The 26,627-nt window shown below is 46.0% G+C and overlaps 1 protein-coding gene across 1 annotated transcript; it reads right to left on the reverse strand.

The window, feature by feature from the left end:
• LOC117654364 lies at positions 1 to 26,133 on the reverse strand. The gene is made up of 8 exons (XM_034400965.1): positions 26,067 to 26,133; positions 14,417 to 14,577; positions 14,155 to 14,287; positions 13,696 to 13,923; positions 1,521 to 1,682; positions 1,160 to 1,351; positions 958 to 1,098; positions 1 to 321 (listed from the first exon to the last, which is right to left on the reverse strand). Exons 2-8 carry the CDS (start codon positions 14,506 to 14,508, stop codon positions 1 to 3), a joined length of 1,269 nt encoding a protein of 422 aa, XP_034256856.1. The 5' UTR covers positions 14,509 to 14,577; positions 26,067 to 26,133.
• Positions 26,134 to 26,627: the final 494 nt, after the last annotated feature.

The raw sequence follows: 26,627 nt of genomic DNA on the forward strand, positions 1-26,627 counted from the left end.
TCATCCTAGCAGGTTGATGAGCACTTGCAGGAAGCTGAACCACGACTTGAGCGCCCTGTAGAACGCCCTGCGGTCCAGGTTGCCGATGCCGCGTCCGCGCACCATGGCGCCGCGCCCCATGGTGGCCTGCATGAGGCCCAGGCGGAGCAGGCGCTGCCGGGGCCGCTCCTCCAGCCACGGCCCGCTGTAGGCGCGCCAGGACACGCCGCGCCGCGCCGCCATGAGCGTGTCGCCGGTCAGGCACAGCGGCATGAAGAGCGTGAAGACGAGCGGCGCCGTGCCCACCGAGAAGAGCTCGGCGCGCATGCCGCTCGCCACCACCTTGCGGACAGCGGTCCGAGTCAAAGCCCTCGCGGCACTCCCATGCAGTCCACACGGATACATGGATCAACAAAAATGATGGGACAGGGAAAAAAAAGGGGGTTAGGTGTGCTATCAATTTGTTGTCAGAACGAACATTTAATTCTGGCAACGAACGATACTGTCGACTAAATATCTTAAAAATGAAAAAAGTCACATGTTTGTACTCCTCACGAGTTACTTGTCGTAAGAGCAAGGTGTTCGTTCTGACAACAAATTGATAGTACACCAAACAACTTATTTTTTGCTATCCTATAATCAAGGTTTATTTTCGTTGGTAAAACAAATTATTTTCTCCGTGCACTGTGCACTGCCACCGTTACAGTGGACTCACTGGTAAAACAAAGGCATGAAAACTACCCCCTTAAGAACAACACCCCTTCAAGGACGTGAATCGTTAAATACCCTTAGGAAGGGCGTGAATTGGTATGGGACTTTCAGGCAAAATTTGACACAAGTGCAACGAAAGTATCCTATTTGCATCGTTACTTAACAGTCAATAATTTGATACACACTTCAGGGAAATTGGAAATAATTTCACGCAAACCCTTGCGTTTTTATTCGACAGAAAGGGGTACCACCGTAGTCAGAACGAACCTCGACGGTGCTCAGGAGCGGGAGGACGATAGTCACCACGAGCAGGTGAGGCATCATGTCGAACACGGCCCTGTCCAGCTTGAGCAAAGTGTCCGTCACGGACCTCTGTGCTCCCAGCCACAAGGGCGTGCATCCACCTGCCTGCAACTTCAGCTTTAAGAAGCGCAAATATGAAATGACTAAAGAAAGAAAGAAGTATTACCTGCACGGCCAACCCTATGCCGTTCCAGACGTCCGAAGAGACAGTGTACACTGTCAAAAGGAACAACACTAACGTATGCATTGCGCAGTTGTTTACAAGAGCAGAACACCACTGGAGGGGGAAAACACCCCAACGGAGCCACGACATCAATCTCGTCTTTTCTTCTGTTTCAAAAGTGGTATCCCAGTTGATCTGATGAAATTCAACAGAGTTATACACTTGCCACTTGAGACATTAACTTGGGGAGTTGACAGCGCGCCTTCAATCGAAGATTCAGTCCCTCCACCCATTTAATTCCCACGCGAAAAATTATAATGTCAATACGCAATTCCAACGCACTAGTTTTCACACTACGTGGTACCACGGTTTCGCGTGATGACAGCACTGTCTCGGCAACCACCTCCGGGAAGTTTTGCCGAATAACCACGAAGGCGATGGTCATGACCAACTCCAAGGTCATTGCATAAACAAAGTAGAACCATAGAAGTTGCCTCAGTTGTTTGGCCGTACGCCTTAAGCGCACCTGCGGTTTAAAAGGCAATAATTAATAAAATAGAGATAACGGGACACTGCACTGATTACTGCAATAAATAAATAGCCTAAATAGATGACCCGTGTGGTAGCTTGGAACCGCAGTGCTCGTTATTTCAACTCGCATGATTAAGGGGGCAATACACTGAAAATGGCCAAAAACTGACTTGTGCTATTGCTTCCATACGCGTTGTTGAGCGTTGTTCAAACTTTTCATGTGTCAAGACCTTACAAAAAGAAGCATTTTAAGCCCAGAATGGCATCGATCGGACGTCAGGGAGCGGAGCAGCGCCCAATCAAATTTTCGTCAAAAGTCGAACTGGCGGGCGTCCCTCAGTCCGCAAAAATGAAGATATCTCGACCCCGTTTGCGCCAAAATGTAGGAAATTGAAGCGGCTATAGCGCAAACTAGGATAATAAACATCGAGCAACCGGAAGTACAAAATTTCATCCAAAAACACTTTTTGAGGATTTTGCAAAAATGATCAAAACAGGTTTTTTCGTAAAATTTTGTACTTTTGATTGTTCGATGTTCATAATCCTAGTTTGCGCTAAAGCCGCTTTAATTACCTACATTTTGGCGCAAACGGGGTCGAGATATCTTTATTTTTGCGGACTGAGGGACGCCCGCCAGTTCGATTTTCGACGAAACTTTGATTGGGGTCATTCCATGCCAACTCGACAGGGCTCGGACCGACACCTTGTCGGAGGCCATCGCCATAGTGGGCGATTGTTGGCCTTATGGTACCATTTGAAGACCCCAACTCAGTTTTTCGAAATCTGCACCGGGCTCCGAACTACGGCCTGATGAAGTTTTTCACATACATGACGACATGGGTGCACTAAAATGCAATTATCTCGGCAACCGTTCGTCGTATCTCAAATCCGAGACCACCGTTGGAAAGAGGAGAAAAGACTACAAAAAAAAAATTTTTTTGATTTTTTTCGAAAAAAAATGTGAAACTTCAAAAAAGGTGTAACTTTGACAGTGTGATATCTCAAAAACCCATATTTTAAAATCTCTCAAAAAATTCCAAAATCTTCCTTTATTTATCATCTAAAAGAAAAGCTCAACCACCCAAAGTATTATTCTTCGTTTGGGAGAACGAGCAATTCGCGTGAACCCCTGCATACCCCTTTTTCCCTATTTTTCCCCTTAAGTGGTGCGCCGGCGTGGCTAAGGCCACCCCTCACACCCTGGCACTGGCGGAGGTGCTGCCCTTCCTCGTGGAATACCGAACCACAAACCGGGTACTTTCAATTATGGTAAAGCGCCTGCCAGGTCGGCAGTGGGAGCCACGCAGCGCAGCCCGGTCTGACGGGCAGGCCTACCTCCCAGGCGCGCCCTTCCCTAGCGCTGCCAACGGTGCTGCCCTCTGTCGGGGGATGGTAAACTGCGGGATCGGGCCCAGGCAATTGGCAGGCGTTTGGCAAGCCTGCTTTAAATATGGGTCATTCTACAGAAATGTTACAATTTCGCAGTTAGAACCGTGAAAAAATAAAAGTTGTCCGATTTCATTCATATTGGGCTTGTTTTTCTTGTTTCGGCATGCAGAATGCGAAACGATATCAAGCGTCACACTTTTCGAGAAAAAAATTTTTCTCCACTGAAATCATAGGGGAAATGTCTTCGGAGTTTACATAAATTGACGCCTACGGAGTTTACATTTTGAAGCAAATACCTGGATTGCAGCCGTATGAGTTGGAACAGTAGAACGCGCATACACAGCTGACTAAAGGACCACCAAAGCATTGTTTTTATCCACAATTCGAAAGTTTGACGCACAGGGGATCCGTGGCAAATCGGGTACGGAGTTTACATACAAAAAAAATACGCGACCCCCTTTTTGAAATTTGGGTACCAATTAGATGCTAGCCATTGGACTCACATCCTTCAAACTTGGTGGCTAGATGTGTTTTTTCATCCGGAATCCATTGCAGTCTTCAGATTGAGGCTGTGACTTCCCGTTTGTCTCCTGTAGTGCCAAACTCGTTACAGTGCACATGTGGATTTTAGGGAAGTAAAAACTTCGGGACAAAAGTTAATTCTGTGCAGGCACAAAGCTTCAAACTTTTTACTAAAGTCAGTGGGATTAAGTTAAAGTATAAAAGTGCCTTAGCAAATAGAGCCGTCGGGAATGATTGTCCTGCGTCTCGTTTAGACATACGAGAGGCGCAAACTTAGTGAACTACGCATCGGGACAGCCACGGAGTTTACATTTTGCACCTTCCGGAGGCCACAGCCATCTGAAAACCTCAGAAACTTTCAAACCCAATAGTGGATCATTTTGAAGCACAAAAAGCACCATCTCACCGCGCAAACCGCGTCTTTCTAGGACGAACCGTTTCGTCACAAAGGGGCAGGGACATCAAATTGTAACATTTCTGTAGAATGACCCATAACAATATTCCGAAGTTGGCAATACTGGAGAGCGGAGGGGTCTCTGGGACTGTTTTGGACGTCAACACGGCAGTTGCCGCCGTTGCCTAGGCCTGTGGGGGATCGTAGAATCTTTGTGAATGTTTTGCTGTGGTATGTATTTCTAAACCTTGTTTTGGGTCTGTTTGGGTCATTTGTTCTCTCTTGTAGGGTATTCCCTCTTGTCAATATGGCTCCCAGTGCAAAGTGCTTTCTTCACCATTTGGCACATGATCCAAGAATTGGTGTTTGTTCTGGTGAACTTATGCCCAGAGACAAGCTTCTTGATGAGAGTCGGAGGCTTTTGAGAATACGAAGTGGATGCAAGAAGTCTGTGAAATTTGTGTGTACGTCCCATCTTGCTTGGTTTGTTACCAAGTTTCCTTTCTTTGAAAAGCGTTGTTGTGATCCTTTATAATATCATAAAGATGAAGCAAAAGACAACGAACCACCAAAAAAAAAAGGAAGTCTGCCTCCTCTAATTTGTTTGCAATAACTCTGGAATTAAGATACAGGGCAAAGCTAGTGGATTTATATCTAATTCCAGGAAAAAAACTATGTGTGAAATGCAAAATAGATATTTTTTCTAAGATCTCAAATGCGGAGAACGAATTGAAGAAGATAAATGCTGTTCGAGAACCTGTGACTTCATCTCCAAGTGTTGGTTCATCCCTGCCGCCAGCTCCACCTTCCACACCATCCAGTACGAGCAACAACGACACCACTGGACAAGCACAACCAACAGATGAACCATTCTTAGAAAAGATTGATGGGCTGAACACTTGGCTTTCAGCTCTAGGATTTTCTCCAGTATCGGAAGCCAAGTTGAGAAAAAGAAAATCTTATGGTGAAAAGGTCGTAGCAAAAGTCAAGGCTGCTCTCACACTGTATTGCCCAGGAATTTCCATGGAAGACCGCAAATCAGAGGACTTCAATGAGGTCATCAAACAACTTCAAGATTATGTTCAGGAACAGACTGACTCATCTAAGAAGATCCTAGCTCTCTCAGTTTTACCCCAGAGCTGGACGCACTCCCAGATCACAGAAACTTTCGCTGTTACCATGGCCAGAAAAACCAAGCGTCTTGTTAAAGTTAAAGGGGTCCTACCATCTTTTGAACCAAAACCTGGTCGTGGGCTGTCTGATGAGACTATCAGACTTGTTAAGGAATTCTATTTAAGAGATGACATAAGCCGACCACTGCCCGGGTCAAAGGATGTCATTGGCTGAGCGATAGCGAAGCCTGTTACTCCAGTGGGGTTGAAAAGTTTTGTCTGACGTCTGTCTGTGGACTGCTTCGGTTGTCTGTCGGTCTTCTGTCGTCTGTCGGTATGTCTGTCCGCACTACTCCTCCTGAACGGCTCGGCCGATCTCGGTGAGATTTGCACACTTGTTGGGTATGTCCTTGGCTCGGCACACGCGAAATTTCACCATCCTAGCTCAACTGGTTCAGTTTTATAGGCGAAAAACACCGAAAAAACGGCGAAATAGAGTTTTCTGCAGATAGACCACTTCTGTCTTGGAGAAAGGGGGGTCTGGGGGCGGAGCCCCCCAGCCTCGACAAGTTAAAAAGTGACAAGGGTCAAGATCGTGTTATCTGTAGATAAAACAACTCTATTTAGAATGTAGGGGGGTCTGGGGGGCGGAGCCCCCCAGCATTCAACAAGTTAAAAAATAACCGACAACGGACAAGCCATTGCCTGCCGCAGGCAGGCTAGCGCCGCAGGCCAAGGTAGGTACGCCAGGCGTGGATTGGAGGAACAGGCAGCGAGACATCGCGAAGCCTGTTACGACAAGACGCGGTCTGGCGTAAACCTACCTTGTATCTGTGAGAGAAAATGGACTGCGAGTTAAGAAGAGCAAAAGACTGATATTCTACCCTTGGAAACCTGCATACAAAGTTTGTGAAGAATTCCCTGACAAAATATTGTCAGCCGGTAATTTTGTGAGTTGAGACCGAAGGAGTGCGTTCTTGCTGGTGCTCCGGGACTCATGTTATCTGCGTTTGTACCCATCATCAAAATCCTCTCCTCATGTTAGAAGCGCCAATCTAAAAGAAGCTGGGTTGACACTCTAGAAGACTGCAGAAAATCATTACTTTGTGCTGATCCTCAAGTTTATTGTTATTTCCGTAGATGTGCCAACTGCCCCACCCAGATCAATCTCCAAGAGAAAATAGAGGTCTACTTTGATTCAGAAATGGTTTCCCATGTAACTTATAATCAATGGGAATCTACAGATAGAGGTACAATCTGTCTGTCACCAAAACTGCTGAAGATTTTGTCTCTGAATTATATACAATTGGAAAAATTGATAAACCCCTGATTTTATTGCAAAACAGCAAGCTCATTACAAGAAAACAGTGATCGAGAATTTAGAAGTTGCACGTAGTGTTAACTTAGATTCGCAGAAAATTTTTCATTTTTTGTTCAGTCTAGTTCGCAAGGTTGGTACTTCAACAACAAACAAGCTACAATCCATCCTGTGTCATTCATTATAAAAATGAAAAAGGGGAAATTGAAGTTAATTTTTTCTCCAATATCTATCATATGGATCATAGTACTACAGCGGTCCATGTTTTTCAAAGACGATTAGTAGCATTCATACGGGATGAGTTAAAGATGATGTGAAAAAAATTATCTATTTTTCTGATGGGTGTGCAGGTCAGTATAAGAACAAATTTGCTGTTGCTAATATTTGGTTCCATGAGCGAGATTTTGGGGTATCTGCTGAATGGCACTTCTTCGCCACAAGCATGGCAAATCGTCTTGTGACGGCATAGGTGGCATGATAAAGCACATTGTCATGCTACATTGTTTGCGCCTGAAACCCAATGACAGGCAAATCACTCAGCATTAGCCTTTTTGGCTGAGCGATAGCGAAGCCTGTTATTGTCTGAGCGATAGCGAAGCCTGTTACTCCAGGGGGTGAAAGTGTTGTCTGTCTGTCGGTCTGTCTGTCGGTCTGTCTGTCCGCACTACTCCTCCTGAACGGTCGGCCGATCTGGGTGAGATTTTGCACACTTTTTGGGTATGTCCTGGGTCGGCACACGCAAAATTTCACCATCCTAGCTCAACTGGTTCAGTTTTTATAGGCGAAAAACACCGATAAAAACGGCGAAAAAATAGAGTTTTCTGCAGATAGACCACTTCTGTCTTGGAGAAAGGGGGGTCTTGGGGCGGAGCCCCCCAGCCTCGACAAGTTAAAAAGTGACAAGGGTCAAGATCGTGTTATCTGTAGATAAAACAACTCTATTAGAATGTAGGGGGGTCTGGGGGGCGGAGCCCCCCAGCATTCAACAAGTTAAAAAATAACGACAACGGACAAGCATTGCCTGCCGCAGGCAGGCTAGCGCCGCAGGCCAAGGTAGGTACGCCAGGCGTGGATTGGAGGAACAGGCAGCGAGATATCGCGAAGCCTGTTACGACAAGACGCGGTCTGGCGAAACCTACTTGTATCTGGAGAGAAAAGGGGACTGCGAGTTAAGAAGAGCAAAAGACTGATATTCTACCCTTGGAAACCTGCATACAAAGTTTTGTGAAAAATTCCCTGACAATATATTGTCAGCCGGTAAAGTTGGAGTTGAGACCGAAGGAGTGCGTTCTTGCTGGTGCTCCGGGACTCATGTTATCTGCGTTTGTACCCATCATCAAAATCCTCTCCTCATGTTGAGAGCCAATCTAAAAGAAGCTGGGTTGACACTCTAAAAGACTGCAGAAAATCATTACTTTGTGCGATCCTCAAGTTGATTGTTATTTCCGTAGATGTGCCAACTGCCCCACCCAGATCAATCTCCAAGAGAAAATAGAGGTCTACTTTGATTCAGAAATGGTTTCCCATGTAACTTATAATCAATGGGAATCTACAGATAGAGGTACAATTCTGTCTGTCACCAAAACTGCTGAAGATTTTGTCTCTGAATTTATTATACAATTGGAAAAATTGATAACCCATGATTTTATTGCAAAACAGCAAGCTCATTACAAGAAAACAGTGATCGAGAATTTAGAAGTTGGACACGTAGTTGTTAACTTAGATTTCGCAGAAAATTTTTCATTTGTTGTTCAGTCTAGTTCGCAAGGTTGGTACTTCAACAACAAACAAGCTACAATCCATCCCTGTGTCATTCATTATTAAAATGAAAAAGGGGAAATTGAAGTTAATTTTCTCCAATATCTGATCATATGGATCATAGTACTACAGCGGTCCATGTTTTTCAAAGACGATTAGTAGCATTCATACGGGATGAGTTAAAGATTGATGTGAAAAAAATTATCTATTTTTCTGATGGGTGTGCAGGTCAGTATAAGAACAAATTTGCTGTTGCTAATATTTGGTTCCATGAGCGAGATTTTGGTGTATCTGCTGAATGGCACTTCTTCGCCACAAGTCATGGCAAATCGTCTTGTGACGGCATAGGTGGCATGATAAAGCACATTGTCATGCTACATTGTTTGCGCCTGAAACCCAATGACAGGCAAATCACTTCAGCATTAGCCTTTTTGGCTGAGCGATAGCGAAGCCTGTTATTGTCTGAGCGATAGCGAAGCCTGTTACTCCAGTGGGGTTGAAAAGTTTTGTCTGTCTGTCGGTCTGTCTGTCGGTCTGTCTGTCCGCACTACTCCTCCTGAACGGCTCGGCCGATCTGGGTGAGATTTTGCACACTTTTTGGGTATGTCCTTGGCTCGGCACACGCAAAATTTCACCATCCTAGCTCAACTGGTTCAGTTTTTATAGGCGAAAAACACCTAAAAAACGGCGAAAAATAGAGATTTCTGCAGATAGACCACTTCTGTCTTGGAGAAAGGGGGGTCTGGGGGCGGAGCCCCCAGCCTCGACAAGTAAAAAGTGACAAGGGTCAAGATCGTGTTATCTGTAGATAAAACAACTCTATTTAGAATGTAGGGGGGTCTGGGGGGCGGAGCCCCCCAGCATTCAACAAGTTAAACAAGGTAGGTTTACGCCAGACCGCGTCTTGTCGTAACAGGCTTCGCGATGTCTCGCTGCCTGTTCCTCCAATCCACGCCTGGCGTACCTACCTTGGCCTGCGGCGCTAGCCTGCCTGCGGCAGGCAATGGCTTGTCCGTTGTCGGTTATTTTTTAACTTGTTGAATGCTGGGGGGCTCCCCCCAGACCCCCCTACATTGTAAATAGAGTTGTTTTATCTACAGATAACACGATCTTGACCCTTGTCACTTTTTTTGGCTGAGCGATAGCGAAGCCTGTTACTCCAGTGGGGTTGAAAAGTTTTGTCTGTCTGTCTGTCTGTCGGTCTGTCTGTCGGTCTGTCGGTCTGTCTGTCCGCACTACTCCTCCTGAACGGCTCGGCCGATCTCGGTGAGATTTTGCACACTTCTTAGGTATGTCCTTGGCTCGGCACACGCGAAATTTCACCATCCTAGCTCAACTGGTTCAGTTTTTATAGGCGAAAAACACCTAAAAAACGGCGAAATATAGAGATTTCTGCAGATAGACCACTTCTGTCTTGGAGAAGGGGGGTCTGGGGGGCGGAGCCCCCGCATTCAAAGTTGAAAAAACCGACATTCGGACAAGATTACGTAACCGCAGGCACGATAGCGGACCAGGTGGTACGCCAGGGGGATTGGGGGAAAAGGAGGAGACATCGCAACCTTTGCACAAGACGCGGCCGACCCCCTACCTTCCAGAGTGGGTTCACCCCCCCATTAAAGGCTAACTGTGGTATAGGGCCCAACCAAAATTTAAAAATGCACAGGGGTTTTGAAAAAAAGGTTTGTACCGCTGAAATGATGCGTTTCTCACCACTTTTTATACCCTCCCCGCCTCCTCCTTTCCCCCACCTCTTTCAACTCGTTCAACCAAGGAGGAAAATGGATTGGCACGATGGGCATGGGACCTTTGAACGGAGACCTTGGGGTGGATGTGAGACTCGCCTAACCACTAGGCCAACGCGTTATGCGTAGGCAGGCGGCTTGGCTGTTGACTACACGCTGCCGGGCCAGCGGGACTGGAGCTGGGGTGCGCGGGGCGCGGGGAGGCGGGAAACACCCCCACTCCGCCGGCGGCGGGCTGCAGCAGGCCCCCACCACGTCGCCCGGGACCCCTGACATGTGCAGGGATGAATGTTACCGACATGGCATGATCCAGGAACGAAGGTGCTACGTGGAGTAGCACTTGAACGGCCCGAGCATCTCAGGGGGATGAACATTGTACTTCAGGTTCTGTACATCAGGGGGCTGATGAAACCTCGGCCCTAACAGTGAGCCCCCCAGCATTCAACAAGTTAAAAAATAACCGACAACGGACAAGCCATTGCCTGCCGCAGGCACGCTAGCGCCGCAGGCCAAGGTAGGTACGCCAGGCGTGGATTGGAGGAACAGGCAGCGAGACATCGCGAAGCCTGTTACGACAAGACGCGGTCTGGCGTAAACCTACCTTGTATGAATGGGTTCACGCCAACATTAAAGGCGTAACTGTGGTATGGGTCCCAACCGAAGAGATTCAAAAGCATGCAGCAGATTTGAAAGTAAGGTTTGATACCGCTTTTGAAATAGATGGGATTAAATCTCACCACAGTGTTATACCAAACTACCCAGCAGCAGAGGTGGCCATCCGGAGGTTCCCCCACCAAAATTACTTTGAAGTGAGGAACGTATCAACCAAGGAGTTTGAATTGGAGTTTGAAGATGTGCATGGCTTTGTTACCTTTAGTAATGGAGACCATTGGGCTTTAGGATGTGTTTCAGACTCAGATATTCAAACTGAAACATTTTGTTTGCAATTACTTGAATCTGCAGGCAAGCCATATGCCTATCATTTTACAGATGACATTCTAACAGTGAGCTTACAAGACATTTTGAAACTTGTGAGTCCCAAGTTTCAAAATAAAGGACAAACTGTGAAGATTCTTGCTAGAGATTCTAAAGCAGCGTCTGCTAAGCTGCAGTCCAAATTGTAACCATAATCATAATGATAACAGTGTTTGTATATTTGATATTAGAAGACCAAAATATTTCTTGAATTAGTGTATTTGAGGTCATACTGTATGTGAAATCCTTATTAAAGAAAAGTATTAAAAATATTGTATCATTTTTAAGAACTAAAGAAGCCTTGAACCATTCTGACACGACAAACTAGACAGTGCTGGCTGACGCGGACACTGTAAACCTAGCTTTGAGAACAGGGCGCCTGGGAGGTAGGCCTGCCCGTCAGACCGGGCTGCGCTGCGTGGCTCCCACTGCCTACCTGGCAGGCGCTTTACCATAATTGAAAGTACCCGGTTTGTGGTTCGGTATTCCACGAGGAAGGGCAGCACCTCCGCCAGTGCCAGGGTGTGAGGGGTGGCCCTAGCCACGCCGGCGCACCACTTAAGGGGAAAAATAGGGAAAAAGGGGTATGCAGGGGTTCACGCGAATTGCTCGTTCTCCCAAACGAAGAATAATACTTTGGGTGGTTGAGCTTTTCTTTTAGATGATAAATAAAGGAAGATTTTGGAATTTTTTGAGAGATTTTAAAATATGGGTTTTTGAGATATCACACTGTCAAAGTTACACCTTTTTTGAAGTTTCACATTTTTTTTCGAAAAAAATCCAAAAAAAATTTTTTTTGTGTAGTTTTTTCTCCTCTTTCCAACGGTGGTCTCGGATTTGAGATACGACGAACAGTTGCCGAGATAATTGCATTTTAGTGCACCCATGTCGTCATGTATATGTGAAAAACTTCATCAGGCCGTAGTTCGGAGCCCGGTGCAGATTTCGAAAAACTGAGTTGGGGTCTTCAAATGGTACCATAAGGCCAACAATCGCCCACTATGGCGATGGCCTCCGACAAGGTGTCGGTCCGAGCCCTGTCGAGTTGGCATGGAATGACCCATTGGGCGCTGCTCCGCTCCCTGACGTCCGATCGACGCCATTCTGGGCTTAAAATGCTTCATTTTGTAAGGTCTTGACACGTGAAAAGTTTGAACAACGCTCAACAACGCGTATAGAAGCAATCGCACAAGTCAGTGTTTGGCCATTTTCAGTGTATTGCCCCCTTAAGGCAAGCAGTTTGAATCCAGAACGGTGCGACTCGGATCATCGGAACACTGATATTTCTAATGTGATAAGTTCCATACAACTAGCAGTGATAGAAAGGCTTATGTGATTCCCTCAGATAACCGCATCTGTGGCCGCAATGAAAAATTATCGTGTCAAAAAACTTATTTTGTTAACGTTTTGGGCCAGATTATCACATTAATGTGATAATTCAGTACAATATTTATGGCATTTATAATGCAATAACTTTTTCATTACCAATTATGCAATAACAGTGTGAAAGTGCAGGCTTAGCCCGCGTAAATTGAGCTAAGGGAGAGTGGGGTAATTCCGGACACGGGGTAATTCCGGACACTTCGATTTTCACTGGGTTTGAGTGAAGATAACTCAAAAGCCCGCCTAACAGAGGAAGATAATCAGTTAAAAATGATAATTCCAAATCGCTAAGGTAGCAGGTCAAACCGTTTGGCTGTGGTCGCTTCACGAAATTTGAGTACCATCAAAAATAGGCAAAAGCTGCATCTTTCCCTCGTATATCCATGTACTTATCGCACCTTACCGTCAAGTTCAGTCCCAGGACTAAAATTTTATCATATTATATGGTCATTGGACTTTACTTTGGCGTTTCGGGAGTGCTCGTATGGCTCGCCATTTTCTTACAATTGAACATCAAAGGTTTTCACTACCTGTAGGGTAAATCCGGACAAGAGGGGTTATTTTCTTCAATTTCCCGCATAATGTTTAGGTGGTGGGTTCATAATTGTGGACATGCATCTCCACCGTTAAGAAGGATAAAGAAAGAAGGAAAAATAGCATTGCAGCTATGTTTAAGAGCTTTACTCAAGACAGTATTGTCAATTTAGTGATTTTGATAGAAACTGTTCCTTATAATATGCTTTGAGTAATAATCAAATACTTCAGTTCGCAGCAAATGTCCTTTTACGCCTTCTAAAAGCATGCCTCACATCAAAACAAGCGAAAGTAAGCTCGAGTAGTGTCAAATTTAAAGGTCGTCCGGAATTGCCCCATAGGTCGTCCGGAATTACCCCAGGCTGGGGCAATTCCGGACACGTGCAGGGCTTTTGTTAGGCGCCTATATCTCCCTAACCGTTGCTGAGATTTGGCTTTCATGTATATCATTTTGAAGGTAAAGGTCCATACTTTACTCTCCTGTGATAACATTTGACCCAAGAAGCATATTCAAGCTCAAAGACCAAAAAGAAAAAAAGCGTCCGGAATTACCCCACTCTCCCTTACCCTCGTCCAGTTTGCGTCAAAGTGTAGTGAAGCCAAGGGCTTATTGCAGATAGAACTGTTAAAGTTCACACTTTCAACGTTTATGTACTTTCATTGTCCACAACTCTTGCCACATTTGTGCATATGTACAAATCAATACATATGTAGAACATATACAGGTACCGTTGTTTACATATTGTGATTAAGTATTTACTAAAGAGTTCCAAATTTGCATACAATTTAATATTTGTAAACAAGTTACATCTGCACCAAAATACTACGTCAATTCTTAAGTATTAAAAGCTCATAAGCATTTAGTGTGCAATTTTTCTTACTTTTGAGTCGGGCATTCCATGCCGTTCTATAATGTCAGTGAGAAAGATGAGGCTCTCCAACGACTCTTGAAATAGGTGAGATCGGTGTATGAAGGTGAACTGGGCGCAGGCACACGAGTAAACGGCGAGGAGAATTCGCACGGGGAACTTGGCTCTCTGCATCGATGGTGCTATGGCGATATCAACTATTTCCAACAAGAAGAAAAGTACACCCGCCGCAAGCGTCACCTGCGAGCGACACACGAGGAAAAGCAGACAATAGGTAAGGTGGCGCGCGTTACTCCGCAGAGATAACACCGACAAGCGTTGACCACGGATGGTCCGGAAGTGTGACCGGCCTATGAGGATTTCAACGCTGTGAGGCGTGGACCATTCGTGGTCAACGTTTCCTAGCGTGGACCATCGTGGTCCACGCTACCTAGCGTGGACCTGGTCCACACTTGGATTAGCAGTGTGTACCTTGTTTCCCCGCAGCCAATACAGCACTCGCTGCAGGACGCCATGGCTGCCACTCGTCGAAATGATTCGCTGCCACAGCTCGAGGAGAGTGGTGAGAGGGCCGGCGGCACTTGATGTTGTTGCTGGAGAAATCCTAACACGAAGCGGGTCAAATCAAAAAATGAGAGCTCTATTTCCGAAAACGTTTTGGTCTTGATTACCAAAGCACAGATTATGAGTTTCAGTTTCACGCCATGCACGTGATTCTTTAGATTCCTCTTACCTCTTCAACAAGTGCAGCGTTTTCAGCGCCTCCATGGAGCTTGCGTCCTCATCCACTTGTCCCGAGGCCCCATGCGGGCATGGCGGTGTCATTCTTAGCGATGATACAAAGAACTTTTGCTGGCACTAGCTTCTAATCCCCTTCTCTCGTTGAATAGGTTCCTAAACTTGCAAACCACATAATTAGGTGTTAAGCAGGTGCCTGTTGGTTTCCGAATTCAAAATGTACTCACAGTTATCACAACAGGGTAGACTGCTATGTGGCCATATAAACACAGAAATGAAGAAAACCATGAAGGTGTAAGGTGTCGTCTATGACTTCAAGCGTTGTTCAGTCTGGGTCGAAGATTTCTGTACCTTGTCTGTACCTGTGTTTGAGTTTGTAAGCTGCTGAAGAACAGGGAGGAAAATTGGTTGGTGCAAAGGACAGCACCATCGCTTTAACAGCTCTGTAATAGATATTGTACTGTATAAGTAGATCACCATTGTCTTTGCAGTGAAACTAGTAGATATTTGACCTGTTGCAGTAGCTGTTAAATCACGCTTGCAAAACATTTTAGTGATCTGAAGTTTCGTAATGCGGTGCCTCCGAGAATGCAACCAAAAATCTGGTTACTTTTACTGGATAGAGATTAACTAGACAGTCTAGTATTTGTAACTAAATACCCCTGGTTGGTTCCTTTTCGATAAGACTGTTAGGCATTTGGCACCAAAATCCTAGTTGCTGTAGGGATAGGATGGGGAAGAAAAGTGAGGGGTAAAAAAGTACACCCCTCTTGTGGCCTACTGTTCCAGTCCATGACATCTCAAAAGTGTCGTCACACTCAGATTTTCATGTTAAGTTGAAATCACTAGTCGAGGGATGGCTAAAAGTCAAAATATCAGCTCCACAAGGGTTGTACTTTTCTTACCCTGTAATTTTCTTCCCCAACCTTACCCTTAACTACACTTTTTTCCGTGTGCAGTGATTCAGGCTGATTGCATCACAGTGTGGTCTCGAATTCGAACACTGCGGATACATCCAAGTATTACCGTTTCGATTTACATGCAAGTCGTGGTGTAGAAAGTTTTGAGCCCACCCTTTATTTTATAAGACGCAGTGGTTAGAATCAATAGCATGGCCTTCTTGTTTTAAGTCTACTTGTTGCAGTGCAGATTATTTTCAGAGTGGATACCTGTTGTATACTATGTATCTTACTGTTGTGAATGGTGTTTTAAGAGTGTCTGTCTGTGTCTTGTGAGCACTGAAGAAATAAAACAACAAAGGCAACTCGTCAATTATATTTATCCCTTTTTCTTCGGAACTCAGAACTTCAGTGGCACAAGTTGTTTTCCTGCGGGCCAAAAAGTAGCCTCACCCCCAACTGGGACTACGGCCGAGGCGTCCTGAGCCTTCGATTCAGGATGTCACAAGCAATCCCTATTCGTTTGGACTGAAAAAGTCAATGCGCCTGGAATAATGATGAGTGTTTTTTGAGTTAATGTGCAGGTTTGTCACCTTAAGTCCTCACGTCGGAAGAATAAAAGACTTGCGCGTAGGTGCCCTATGTGCGGAATGTAAAGCAGCCTGTCTACCTACTAGTCGTCAAGTAATCTGCAGTGAGAATGCTTTTTGTTTCGTATCGCTTCGAAATGCGAAAAAAAAACCGAAGCCATTGTGAAATCTTCGAAGAAATGCTACGAAGCAATTCTGCAGTGCCTTCATTTTCTTCGTAATTACAAAGCAGATGCTGCGTTAGCGTTTATGAATGTCGCATTAGGTCGACCTAGCGAAAGTCTGAAGTCCCGCGAACTATTTTTGAGATGCACGCCGCACCACTGCTCAGTGGGCTGGCGAAGCAAAATCTGACATTTAATTCGATTGTGACCGACTGGGTTGCACTTTTGCTATCAATTTAGTACCGATCGATTCGTCTTAAGACGCTCTATCGATCTGCTAACGTATTTTAGTGTACAGGGTAGTGTATCTTGCCATGGTGACAAAAAGTGTTCAAAAAGTTATTTTTTGCCATCAGTTCCCATTTGAAAACAGAGTCCAGGTCAAAAATAGGAAAGCAGACCTAACAGGGTACTTCTAAAATCAAAATTAACAAAAAACGTAAAAAAACATAAATTTTGACTCAAAATTATTTTTGAAACAAATTCTTAAAAACCGTCAGATTTTACATGAAAACAATGAAGATTGAAAGCAAAAGGCTTCCAATGCCATGAACACCGATGAAATACGCAAAAATATTCGATTATGAACAAATATAAGGACAGAATCTGTGAATTTATGTAAAAAGTGGTGGGGTTAGACGCGTCGCATTCCCGTTGGAGCCTCGATGAGCCTTTGATTGAAGTTGGCCCTACTAGAGGAGGGACCAATGTACCTTTAAGCGTAGAGATCTCCGTCGGAACAAGTAGGAGTCGTTTTGGAACTCAAGTTCAATATTAAGAAAAAACCTTAAATTCGCAGATTTAACTAGTTTCTAAAATAGGTGTGAACACATGCCACCGAGGAAAAATTGAGTCTAGTTAATGTCCACATGTTGAGTGTGATACCTAAACAAGAGGTCACGTTGAAAACCGGGACGAAAAATACGTCGACGTGGCTGGCCGAAAATCGTTTCGGCATTGGTGTCATTTTTATGATCCACAAGCGGAACGTCAAAAGCCTCAAAATACAAAGTTTTCAGGTGCCATTTTCACTGTGATACGGCTAGTGTATTTAGCTGGTATGTTCATTTTCTTGAAGACTGAACCTTTTCGAACACCATCTCGTACAAATCCGATGCAAAAAATAACTTTGAAAAACTGGATTAAATGTCGGTTATGCGAATCTCAGCCCACTGTGTACTGCAAAGCGTGTGTGTTAGGTGTCATTGTTCAGTACTTCGGAAAAGGCGTAGGTGATTTTGTCGGTCGGTTCTTTTCTGCGTCTTGATCTGCACTGTCAGAAAAAAAGTCCGTAAATTTACGGAGAAAGTTACTCTAATTTTGGGAATGGAGGCTCCGTAAATTTTCCATATTTTTACGGAGATTCTCCGTATTTTTGCGGAGATGAACCGCATTTTTTCAGAAATAAACGCATTTTAACGGTTTACTTCCCTCCTTCCACCTTCGATGTTAATGCAAACAGTGTCCTTTTAGACGAAAGTGATTTTCTCCAAAACTGTTTGAAGATCCACTTGACCACATGCCATTTGGATCGGATAAATGGACGGAAACCCAAAGGCGAGGTCGCTTTAGGGAAGGCGCACTCTTGGAGCACCTAATCAGTTGGTCACCCAACCCATCGATAACGTGAATTAGTCTGTTCTTTTTGATAAGTAAGGCTTCTATTTCATTTACATACATAACTTCCATATTTTTACGGAGAAAATCCATAATTCAAAAAAACGGAGATCTCCGTTAAAAAAAATGGACAGTCTCCGTTAAATTTCCGTATTTTTACGGAGTTTTCTGACAGTGTGTGATGCACTTAAATTGTTCGTATGTTACCGTAAATTTACGCTGCCTACCTGTCGTCGATATAGTCGTACACAGTAAAAACTCTACGAAGAATCGCTTCGTAAAAAAAATAAAGGCATTGCTAAATCTACGAAGAAACACTCAAGAAACCTTGCTCAGAATTCTCCGGCATTGTTTGGCTAACTCTCTTACAAACTATTTTCTTTGCATAGCGAAGTATTACTTTGCAACGTGCAAAGAAAATGCTTTGCAACGTTGCGAACTTTTTTCTTCGCAACTTACGAACTATACTTTGTTGCAATGCGAAGAAATAAGTTCGCAAGGGATACCGGAGAACACTTCGTACTGCAAAGAACTTTTCTTTGCAAGGTTTTAAGAGTGAATGCTTCATATTATGAAGCAAAATCCTTCGCAATACGAGTCATTTCTTCATAATACGAAGCAATTCTACAAATGACTTCATTTTTTTTGTTTATGTTTCATCGGCTTTCAATAGTGAACCCATGTCACATTTACATTCGAAGTAAAGTTCAACACTGCACCGTCAAACTGCAATAACCACACCCTCAGATTCTTATGATAAAAGGGCCATCGTAACATACGTTGAAATGAGAACATACGTACTACAATAAAATTCATGCGTAATGCGATGCAATTCATGCGTAATACGATGAAAAATTAAGCATATTACGTATGTGCATATTCATGCGTGATGAAAAACCATCGTAATACGTATAAAAACGATCATAAGATGTTGACAGTGCACTGTATATATTTTGCAGTAATGAATACTGAAAATCTGCAATAAAAATTTGTTGCATGACTATGACAAAGTATAACTAATTTACGAAATGAGAAGTACGTGGTATGATTGCACAAATTACTTGCATAAGTTCTGACAAGTTGAGCAAAAAGTCAGTGACGTGCTCAGAGTGCGGGGGGCAGCGGGACGCGGAAATGGCATGATCTTCTCATCAGCAGCTCCAGGCCAAAGACGAGACCGGCGGTGCCACAGCCCAAGAAGAGGATGTGGAACACGGGCCAGACGTTCACCACCTTGAGTGGCGAGGGCTTCCTGGAGGGCAGTGCACCCATCTTCAGCGCGGACGCCGTCGCGTGCACCCTCGGCCACCTTTCGTCGAACCCCGCGGCGCGACGGCGCCCCAGGAACCTCTTCAAGCGCCTGTGCAGCCTGGAGCCGCACGCCACGGAGTAGTACGTCATGGACTGCTCCATGGGCAGCGAGAACAAGTGGACACCGTCTGGCGGAGTGGCCGCCTCCGCCAGGGACACTGCTCTCACGAACGTGGACGCGTTGCGCGCCTCCGCGATGCGCTTGATGATGTCGACCACGGTCATGCCCGAGTCCGCCGTGTACCTGACCCTGTTGGCCAGCTCGAAGTGGTCCAGCTGGAAGTGGTCCGCGTAGGCCGGGCTGTGCATGAGGATGGGCAGCCTGCTGCTGGCGAGCTCGTCCACCGAGTCGATGTCCTCGGCGCGCTCGCCGACCGTCAGCTTGCTGAGCAGCTGGCCCTGGTACGAGGCGGTCAGGACGACGCCGCCGAGAACCCAGCCGCCGAGGAAGCGGCGCTGCATCGAGGCGATGCCGCGCAGGGATTGGCTGAGCAGCGGCGCGGACGCCTGCATAACGGCCTTGACGGCGCCAGCCAAGGCGCCAGCCGCGACCGACCGGCGGCCCGCGGACGCGAACAAGGCCACGGCCACCGCGAGGGCGGACACGGCCGTCGACAACCACAAGCTCACCGAGAACACGGACGCCAGCTCGACCAGGGTGCCCCCGCGCCGCCGGCCCTGGAACCCCCTGGGCACCATGGCGAACGCGCGCTTCATGTCCCAGGGGAAGGAGCACAGGGGGTAGGCGGAGCTCACCATGGTGGGGCTCGCCAGAATGTCAACGCGGCACGACGATTCGTAGAAGTTGAAGAAGGACTCGTTCTCGCCCATTCTGCGTGCTGTCAAGAAAACGTGATGATACTTGGAAAAGTCACTTAGCTCCCGCTCGGTGGTGTCGGCCCATCGCGTCAGCTGGGCCGTGAAGTAGAACGGGTAGAGGAGCGCGGCGTGGCGGCCGCCCCGCGGCCTTTTCACGCACACGTGTATCGAGGGCCTGTCCGGCCGCTGCCAGCCGCGCTGCCAGTCCCACCGGTTCACCTCCTTGACCTTGGCCAGGTACAGGTCGCCGCAGTTGCAAGGGTTGCTGTAAACGGTGCTGGTGCCGTTGGCCGCAGTCAAGACGAGCAGCGAGTGGATGACGCACTTCCAGGCCAGGCTGCCGGCGTACGCCGACACGTCACTGCCGTTCTGGACCGTCGCCCACATGATGACCCTGGTGAGGCCGGGGATGGTGTTAACGGGCACGGCGTCCACTAGGGCGGCCACGGAGTCCGCCACCACCATGACGACGGCGTCCTCCTTGGTCATGCGGCTCGTCTCGTCGCGCCAGAGGTCGTCGTCGACGGGCAGGAGGGTGACTGCCGCCGCGGCGGGCAGGCGGGCCAAGAAGGGGCCCACCCAGGGCACGGCGCCCACCACGAACAGGCGGGGGTGCGGGCTGCGGGCGAGCAGGGGCGGAACCAGCGACAGCGCGCACAGGGCCTCGGGGGGCGCGTCCAGGCTGGGTGGCGAGAGCGACGCACGCGCGCTGCACGCCACTGCAAGCGCGCAGAACGCAGTGGCGGACCAGACCATGTCGAAGGGGCCTGTCAGTCCCGCGTTCGTCCGCTCAGAAAGCGGCCCTCGCGTTCCGTCGCTGCGCTACGACGGAGTGGTGGCGTCCGAGTGCGGCGAATCGAACTCGGGGCCTCGGAGCAGGGGCGGACAGGGGGCGAGGTCTGTTCTTTCTTCCATTTCGGTACGCGGGGAGCGCTTTATCTCGATGTGAGGGGAGTGTGTGGGCGGCGAGGGGCTCGCCAAAGAAAACTAAACAAAACCAGGAAAACAGCTAGGTAGAGATGTAGAGATAGCGTCAGCAACGTGGGCCTTTCCTCGCGAACCACGGAATGCAAAGCAGTACGATTCAATAGTATCGCCCCGTCAAACGCGTTTAGGCCTTTTCATGTTCATGAATTGACGGAGTTTCGAGTTTGGCATGAGGCGGTGCGTTAGACAGTCTGGAGGGTAGTATTTTACTGCGCTGAGTCTGATGGAATTCAGTTTAGTGGATTTGTGCCCTGTGCTCCTACTGAAACTGGCCGAGATCTGGCACGCGATCATTTGAAAATGAGTTATCGCACGATGTTTTCCATCCCACGGAGAACAGCAAGTCAAAATGAAATTCAAATGAAGTCAAACTGATGCCAAGGGATATCATTATTTAGACGTCAAAATGGCATCCCTCGACCTCGTCCCGACCCCACGTTGACCTGCTTGTTCTCTTTGCAATGTTATAAGTACGAATCATTAAGAGCATTTTCAGTTGAGATTGGCAATTTAGGGATAGCGCACCTGCCAATTGAATTTTCGTTCAACCCGGCTGGTTGGATACGCCAGCTCACACGCAAGCAAAAAATAATGATATCGCAACTTGTGCAGCCTATTGAAGTAACTCTCGCCTCAATTAGAACACTCTAAAAACCTTACAAAATATTTTAGGCATTACAACGAAAATTAGCTTGTTATAACACTTGTCATGAAATACTTGTTAATTTTAAAAAAAATTATTTGCATAACAAATTTAATAGTTTGTATCTTTCCAAATGCTTCAAATGCTCCTTAAGATTTTAAGCGTCAACCCTGAGAACCATAAATCAACTTCAAGATAGGAATTTCTGTGATATTTTTTCGGTGAAACGCACTCACACCTCACCCCTTATGCCCTCTTGGGCCGGACAGGTCGGGCAGGCGAAGACAACGAGCGCGCCAATGCGAGCACTGATCGCATCCCCCCCGTTCCTTGTCACTAAAAGCGTATCTCGTATGTTGCATTTTTGACGAAAATTCGGTTGGCTCCGTTCCCTGACGTCTCAATGGCGTCAATCATTTCTAGATTCCTTCTTCTGGCACGCACATAAACACTGAAAATAGAAAGGTGAGACTTCTGACCGCTATAACGGTCTTACTGAAATGTAAGACCGAAAAAAGGTCATACTTCGATGTATGACCGAAAAACGGTCATACTTGATAGTGTATCACAGGTAAAGGCTGATATATCCCCAAGCTAAACAACAGCCAGTCTCGCTGATGTCTGACCGTTTTTTGGTCATACGTTTAAGTATGACCCTTTTACGGCCATACATTTGTGTATGGCCGTTTTTCGGTCATACTTTTTGTATCACCGAAAATCGGTCAGATGTCTCACCCTTCGAATTTCAGTGTAAGAGTTTGAACGTAAAGCACTTGTTTTCACGCAGTTAGTTTTCGTCTACTTTCGGCGTTTTGCCGTAATAAGGTCTGATTATGTTTATTGTGATATTCGATCATGAGGTTGGGTGTACTGTATTTCTATGTGAGAGGAAACACGCAGGTTGGGTGATGTAACGTCCTAACAAATATGTATGGTATTGCGTCGGTCGTTGATAGTTCAATGTGCTAAGCTGTTGTTTCGTTGTTTTTTTCACAGATTGTGCGTTCTATGTCCACGTTTCATTTAATTTGGTACATGGGGTCGTATCTTATAATTAAGGCTTAGGAGTGTGCAGACGTTCAATTCGTGTCGCATTCCGTCTCACGGCAATCTGTGTGTAGTCAGTAAACCCTGGGTTTCGGTGAAACAGGTGTACGGTGGTGTAGGGCTAATCAAGACGAGTTAGGAATTCTGATTGTGGAGTAGGACAGGAGACAAAGTATATGGTTCTTTTCACGTAATTGCTAAATCATTTGGTGTCGTCAAAACGAGGGGTGAATCACTACTGTACTTATGTGTACAGATTTGCCTACGTGTACTCACGTGTTAAAGGAGCAGGATTCTCCGATTTTATGATATGCTGTTGTTTGTCATCTAAACCGATAAATAAAGCCTCTTAAAACGTTTAAAAATTTGAAATTTCTGAGATTAGTAAGGTGTATTCATCCGTAATCGTGTACTTTTGAGTACACCAGAACGGTGAGTAATTCACCCCTCGAGTCAAAATCGGTAAGGAACTCCGATTATGAAGTTTTACGACAGGAGACGAATAGTATGGTGGTTTACACGTTAATGTCAAATTACTCACTGAAAATCTATCGGCGTGACTTCACTCCAAATTGAAAGGCGGTACAAATGTATCAAAAAAGGCGGTATTGAAATTACCGCCTTATACATGCCATCATTACCACCAATCAAAGGCGGTACTTTCATTTACCGCCACAACTATTCCATCAGTTATTAAAACATTGAATCAGTACCGCCAGTCAGAGGGAGTACCTAAATTACCGCCAAACACAAGCCATAAATTCCGCTCATCAAAAGGCAGTTGTTTGATTTACCGCCTGCACTGTACCATTGTGGTCAGATTTAAATGTCTCGCTGAATCCAAAATTGTTAATTTATCCTAGGTAATGTGTGGATTCATGGCAGATTGGATAAATTACTAGATTATGATTGATTATGACAAAATCAATAGAAAACTTGTCTAATTACCGGTGTAGGTTGTCAGGCCCACAGGGGACTCCTAACGACAGTTGTGACGCTCATAAACTAAGAGGTCCATACTTGCAGCATAGCCGCTGTCATTCAGTTTTCTTGAGGTCAGATGTACTCACATGAATCATGATTGAGTGCATAGCAGTGAAACTGCTGCTCAGAAGATAAATATGGCCAACAGGTTGAGTCACCCAAAACAGATAGCATCAAATCTTGAAGCTTTCTGCACTGGTAAACTGGGCTTGGTAGAGCACAGATGTGTTAAACTTATGAAGTTTTGACGGTTTTCTCATTTTACACGCACTTTCACTGTAGCTTGGATGATAGCAAACAATCTTCGCCCACGCACGACACAGTTGGCAAAAGGTCGCCATCTCACAAAACCAGAGGAAACTTGATTATATTTATGGATATTGGACAAAAACGCGAACCGACGGCGGCCCTTTTGTCTATGATTTTCAGGTTAGTTCTGCTTTTGTTTTTGTAGGCCTCTAACTGCGAATACTGCCTATGTCGTGCGTACAGCCGACCCGTAACTGCCCATAACAATATCAGATATTCGCAGTCACTCGTCGCGTTAACAAAACAAGTTGCAGAAAGAAAATGGACGCCTGTGACTGCGCATGCATATCAATATTATTCAGTTTCTTCTAGTTTTGGGCAATGACGTCTCGCGCCAACCGGGTCGAGTGTGGGCGAGGATTGTTCTTTAAGGGAGGGTGGGGCAGTTTGAAACAGAATTTGGAATTTCGTTATTATAATCGTACTGTTGGTCTATATGCTGCGTGTTTGCACTAGATTGATAGAATGACTCATTATCTAGACTAGAAAACGCCCGCAGACGCTTACAAGTTCGTTCAACGTTAATAATAAGGTGAAACTCCAACCCTTGCATCTGTTTCAAACTGCCCCAGGCCGGGGCAGTTTGAAACAGCGATGGGGCAGTTTGAAACAGCTGTATGGAAGTCAACACGGGCCAAGAAGAGCCGCGTACACAACTCAAATAGATTCAAGTAGACTCAAAAAGACGTTGCCATGCAAGTGCTGACATTTTGACGAACTTTTTAAACATTTTTAATAATAATTAAAAAGCCAAAAAAGCATATTTTTCAAAATGCGAATTTTTCGAAAATTTGTATGGCAATGGATTCGTCTTAAAGAGACGAAGAAAAGTTGTTAACACACATTACTGTTTTGGAGTTGAAATGAAGGCCTTTTCCTGCCCGCAAAGTTCACAACATGCAATAGTCTATAAATGTTGCATTTTGATGCAAGTCACGGGTCAAACATACAATGTCTTCATTGATGCCATCTGGAATTACGAACTTCCATCATTATGCTCGCTTTCCATAATATAAAACGGTTTTTCTGGTGATATTGCTGTTTCAAACTGCCCCATCCACTTCTGTTTCAAACTGCCCCAGAGGGCACCATTCCAATTGTGCTGCTCCCCGCCGGACTTGGTGAGGGCTACGTCAGTGTCCGAGGGTGCGTTACGTTTGTCTAATATGGTACTAAAAGATGAAGTAAGTGCGCGGGAGATGATTGCTTACTAGCGAAACCCAGACGGAAACTCCCGTGACTTAGAAATTTAAGTTTAGGCCAATTTCAATGGTACCGAAGTTTCACCTTGTTTTCAAGGCCACTTAAGTGCACCGTTGGCGACCGTGTCGATCGCAAATCAGTAAGATCATGAAAATAGAAGATTGTGCACACTCACATTTCCTTCGGCAGCCCTCATTGCTTTAATATTGGTGTTTGTTTCAAACTGCCCCTGTTTCAAACTGCCCCACCCTCCCTTATACCGCCTTCCCAAAGGCGGTAAAATCTGGAGCCCGCCTTTAAAAAAAGTACTGCCACAAAAGGGTGGAAATATTACCGCCTTTCAATTTGGAGTGTTCGTGCTGCTGCAGGGGCGTGAATTAAGTGTCACGCCAAGAAAACGGCATGGCAGAAAAGTCATACCAAAAATCGGCGTGACTCAGAAATTGACGCCAAGTTTTGGCGTGAATTTCCTAACGTGACGCAGGTGGCGGCGTGACGCACACGTCATGCCGTATTTCGGCGTGAATTTCCTGTCACGCCAGAATTCTGCCATGTGTCCGGCCATTCAATTTTCAGTGCTTTCGCTGGTAAAACAAACCACTTAAAACTCTGACATGGTTAAAACTCGCTCATGCACAGAGTAGCTGCACTAGCTCGGCTGCCAATGAATTTTCAACAGCAGATAGAAGTCAAATCTTGAACTCTGAAGGCGATTGTATACATGCAAGTAACGGAAGTACTGTGCAAAAACAAACGGCCACATGGTCCGGGTAAATTTATCAAGTACAAAAATTGTGCAAGAACAGAGATGCTGTCTGCGCGACGAATGGTTGACAGCGATGGATCAACCTCCCACCTGGATTTAGAGTGTACACTTTACTCAAACTACAATTACACTCTGCTCACTATAATGAGGCTTGCTTACGTGCGGTAAACAAATTATCGCCTGTAGAGGAACGTTGTGCAATGAAACCTCTGCAAGTGACAGATCCAGATTCGGTTCTACAGAAGCGGTGTCTTGCTAGGTGCGCAAGTAAAGGGCGTGCAGAATGTGCGAAGCACCAAACTCAACCAGTTCATTTGGATGACGACGCAGGGGTGGCAACTGGCAGTGGCGTCCTCGCTGTTGCAAGGAAAAGCGACGAGTGAGTGAGACGGCGCCGAGCGGCGTGCTGCACTGCGTGTGCCGCCCCTCCTCCCCTGCTGCATTGCTAATGGTATGCACCGTGCACCCTTAATAAAGAATGGCCGTTCTCCCCCAAGTGTAGTCCGGCCTGCGCTCGTGGTCACGCACACTGCAGAACAGGGGCAGTCTCCGGACGGCACATCAGTTGCGCGTCGGGACTTGGACTTGTCGTTTGCACGATGCATCCACTGCATCAACTGCCGTCGCGGCCTCAGCACGTCAACTCCTTTGTTGTTTTCTGTGCTCCGAGACGTGCTTTGGTTTGTTATGCTATTTGGCGGGGCCACTCCCCCACTGTCAGTTTTGCCAGTTGACTGTGCAAATTAGTTCATACTGGTACATTCTACACGCTTGATGCTTGTAGATATTTTGCAATATTTTGTCAAGTTTTCAATTTTCGAAAAAAAAAAAAAAAAAAAGAACTACATAGCCTTTTACCGTAAGGAG

This window comes from Thrips palmi, unplaced genomic scaffold (genome assembly GCF_012932325.1).
Source record: "Thrips palmi isolate BJ-2018 unplaced genomic scaffold, TpBJ-2018v1 HiC_scaffold_10, whole genome shotgun sequence".
Taxonomy (NCBI): Eukaryota; Metazoa; Arthropoda; class Insecta; order Thysanoptera; family Thripidae; genus Thrips; species Thrips palmi.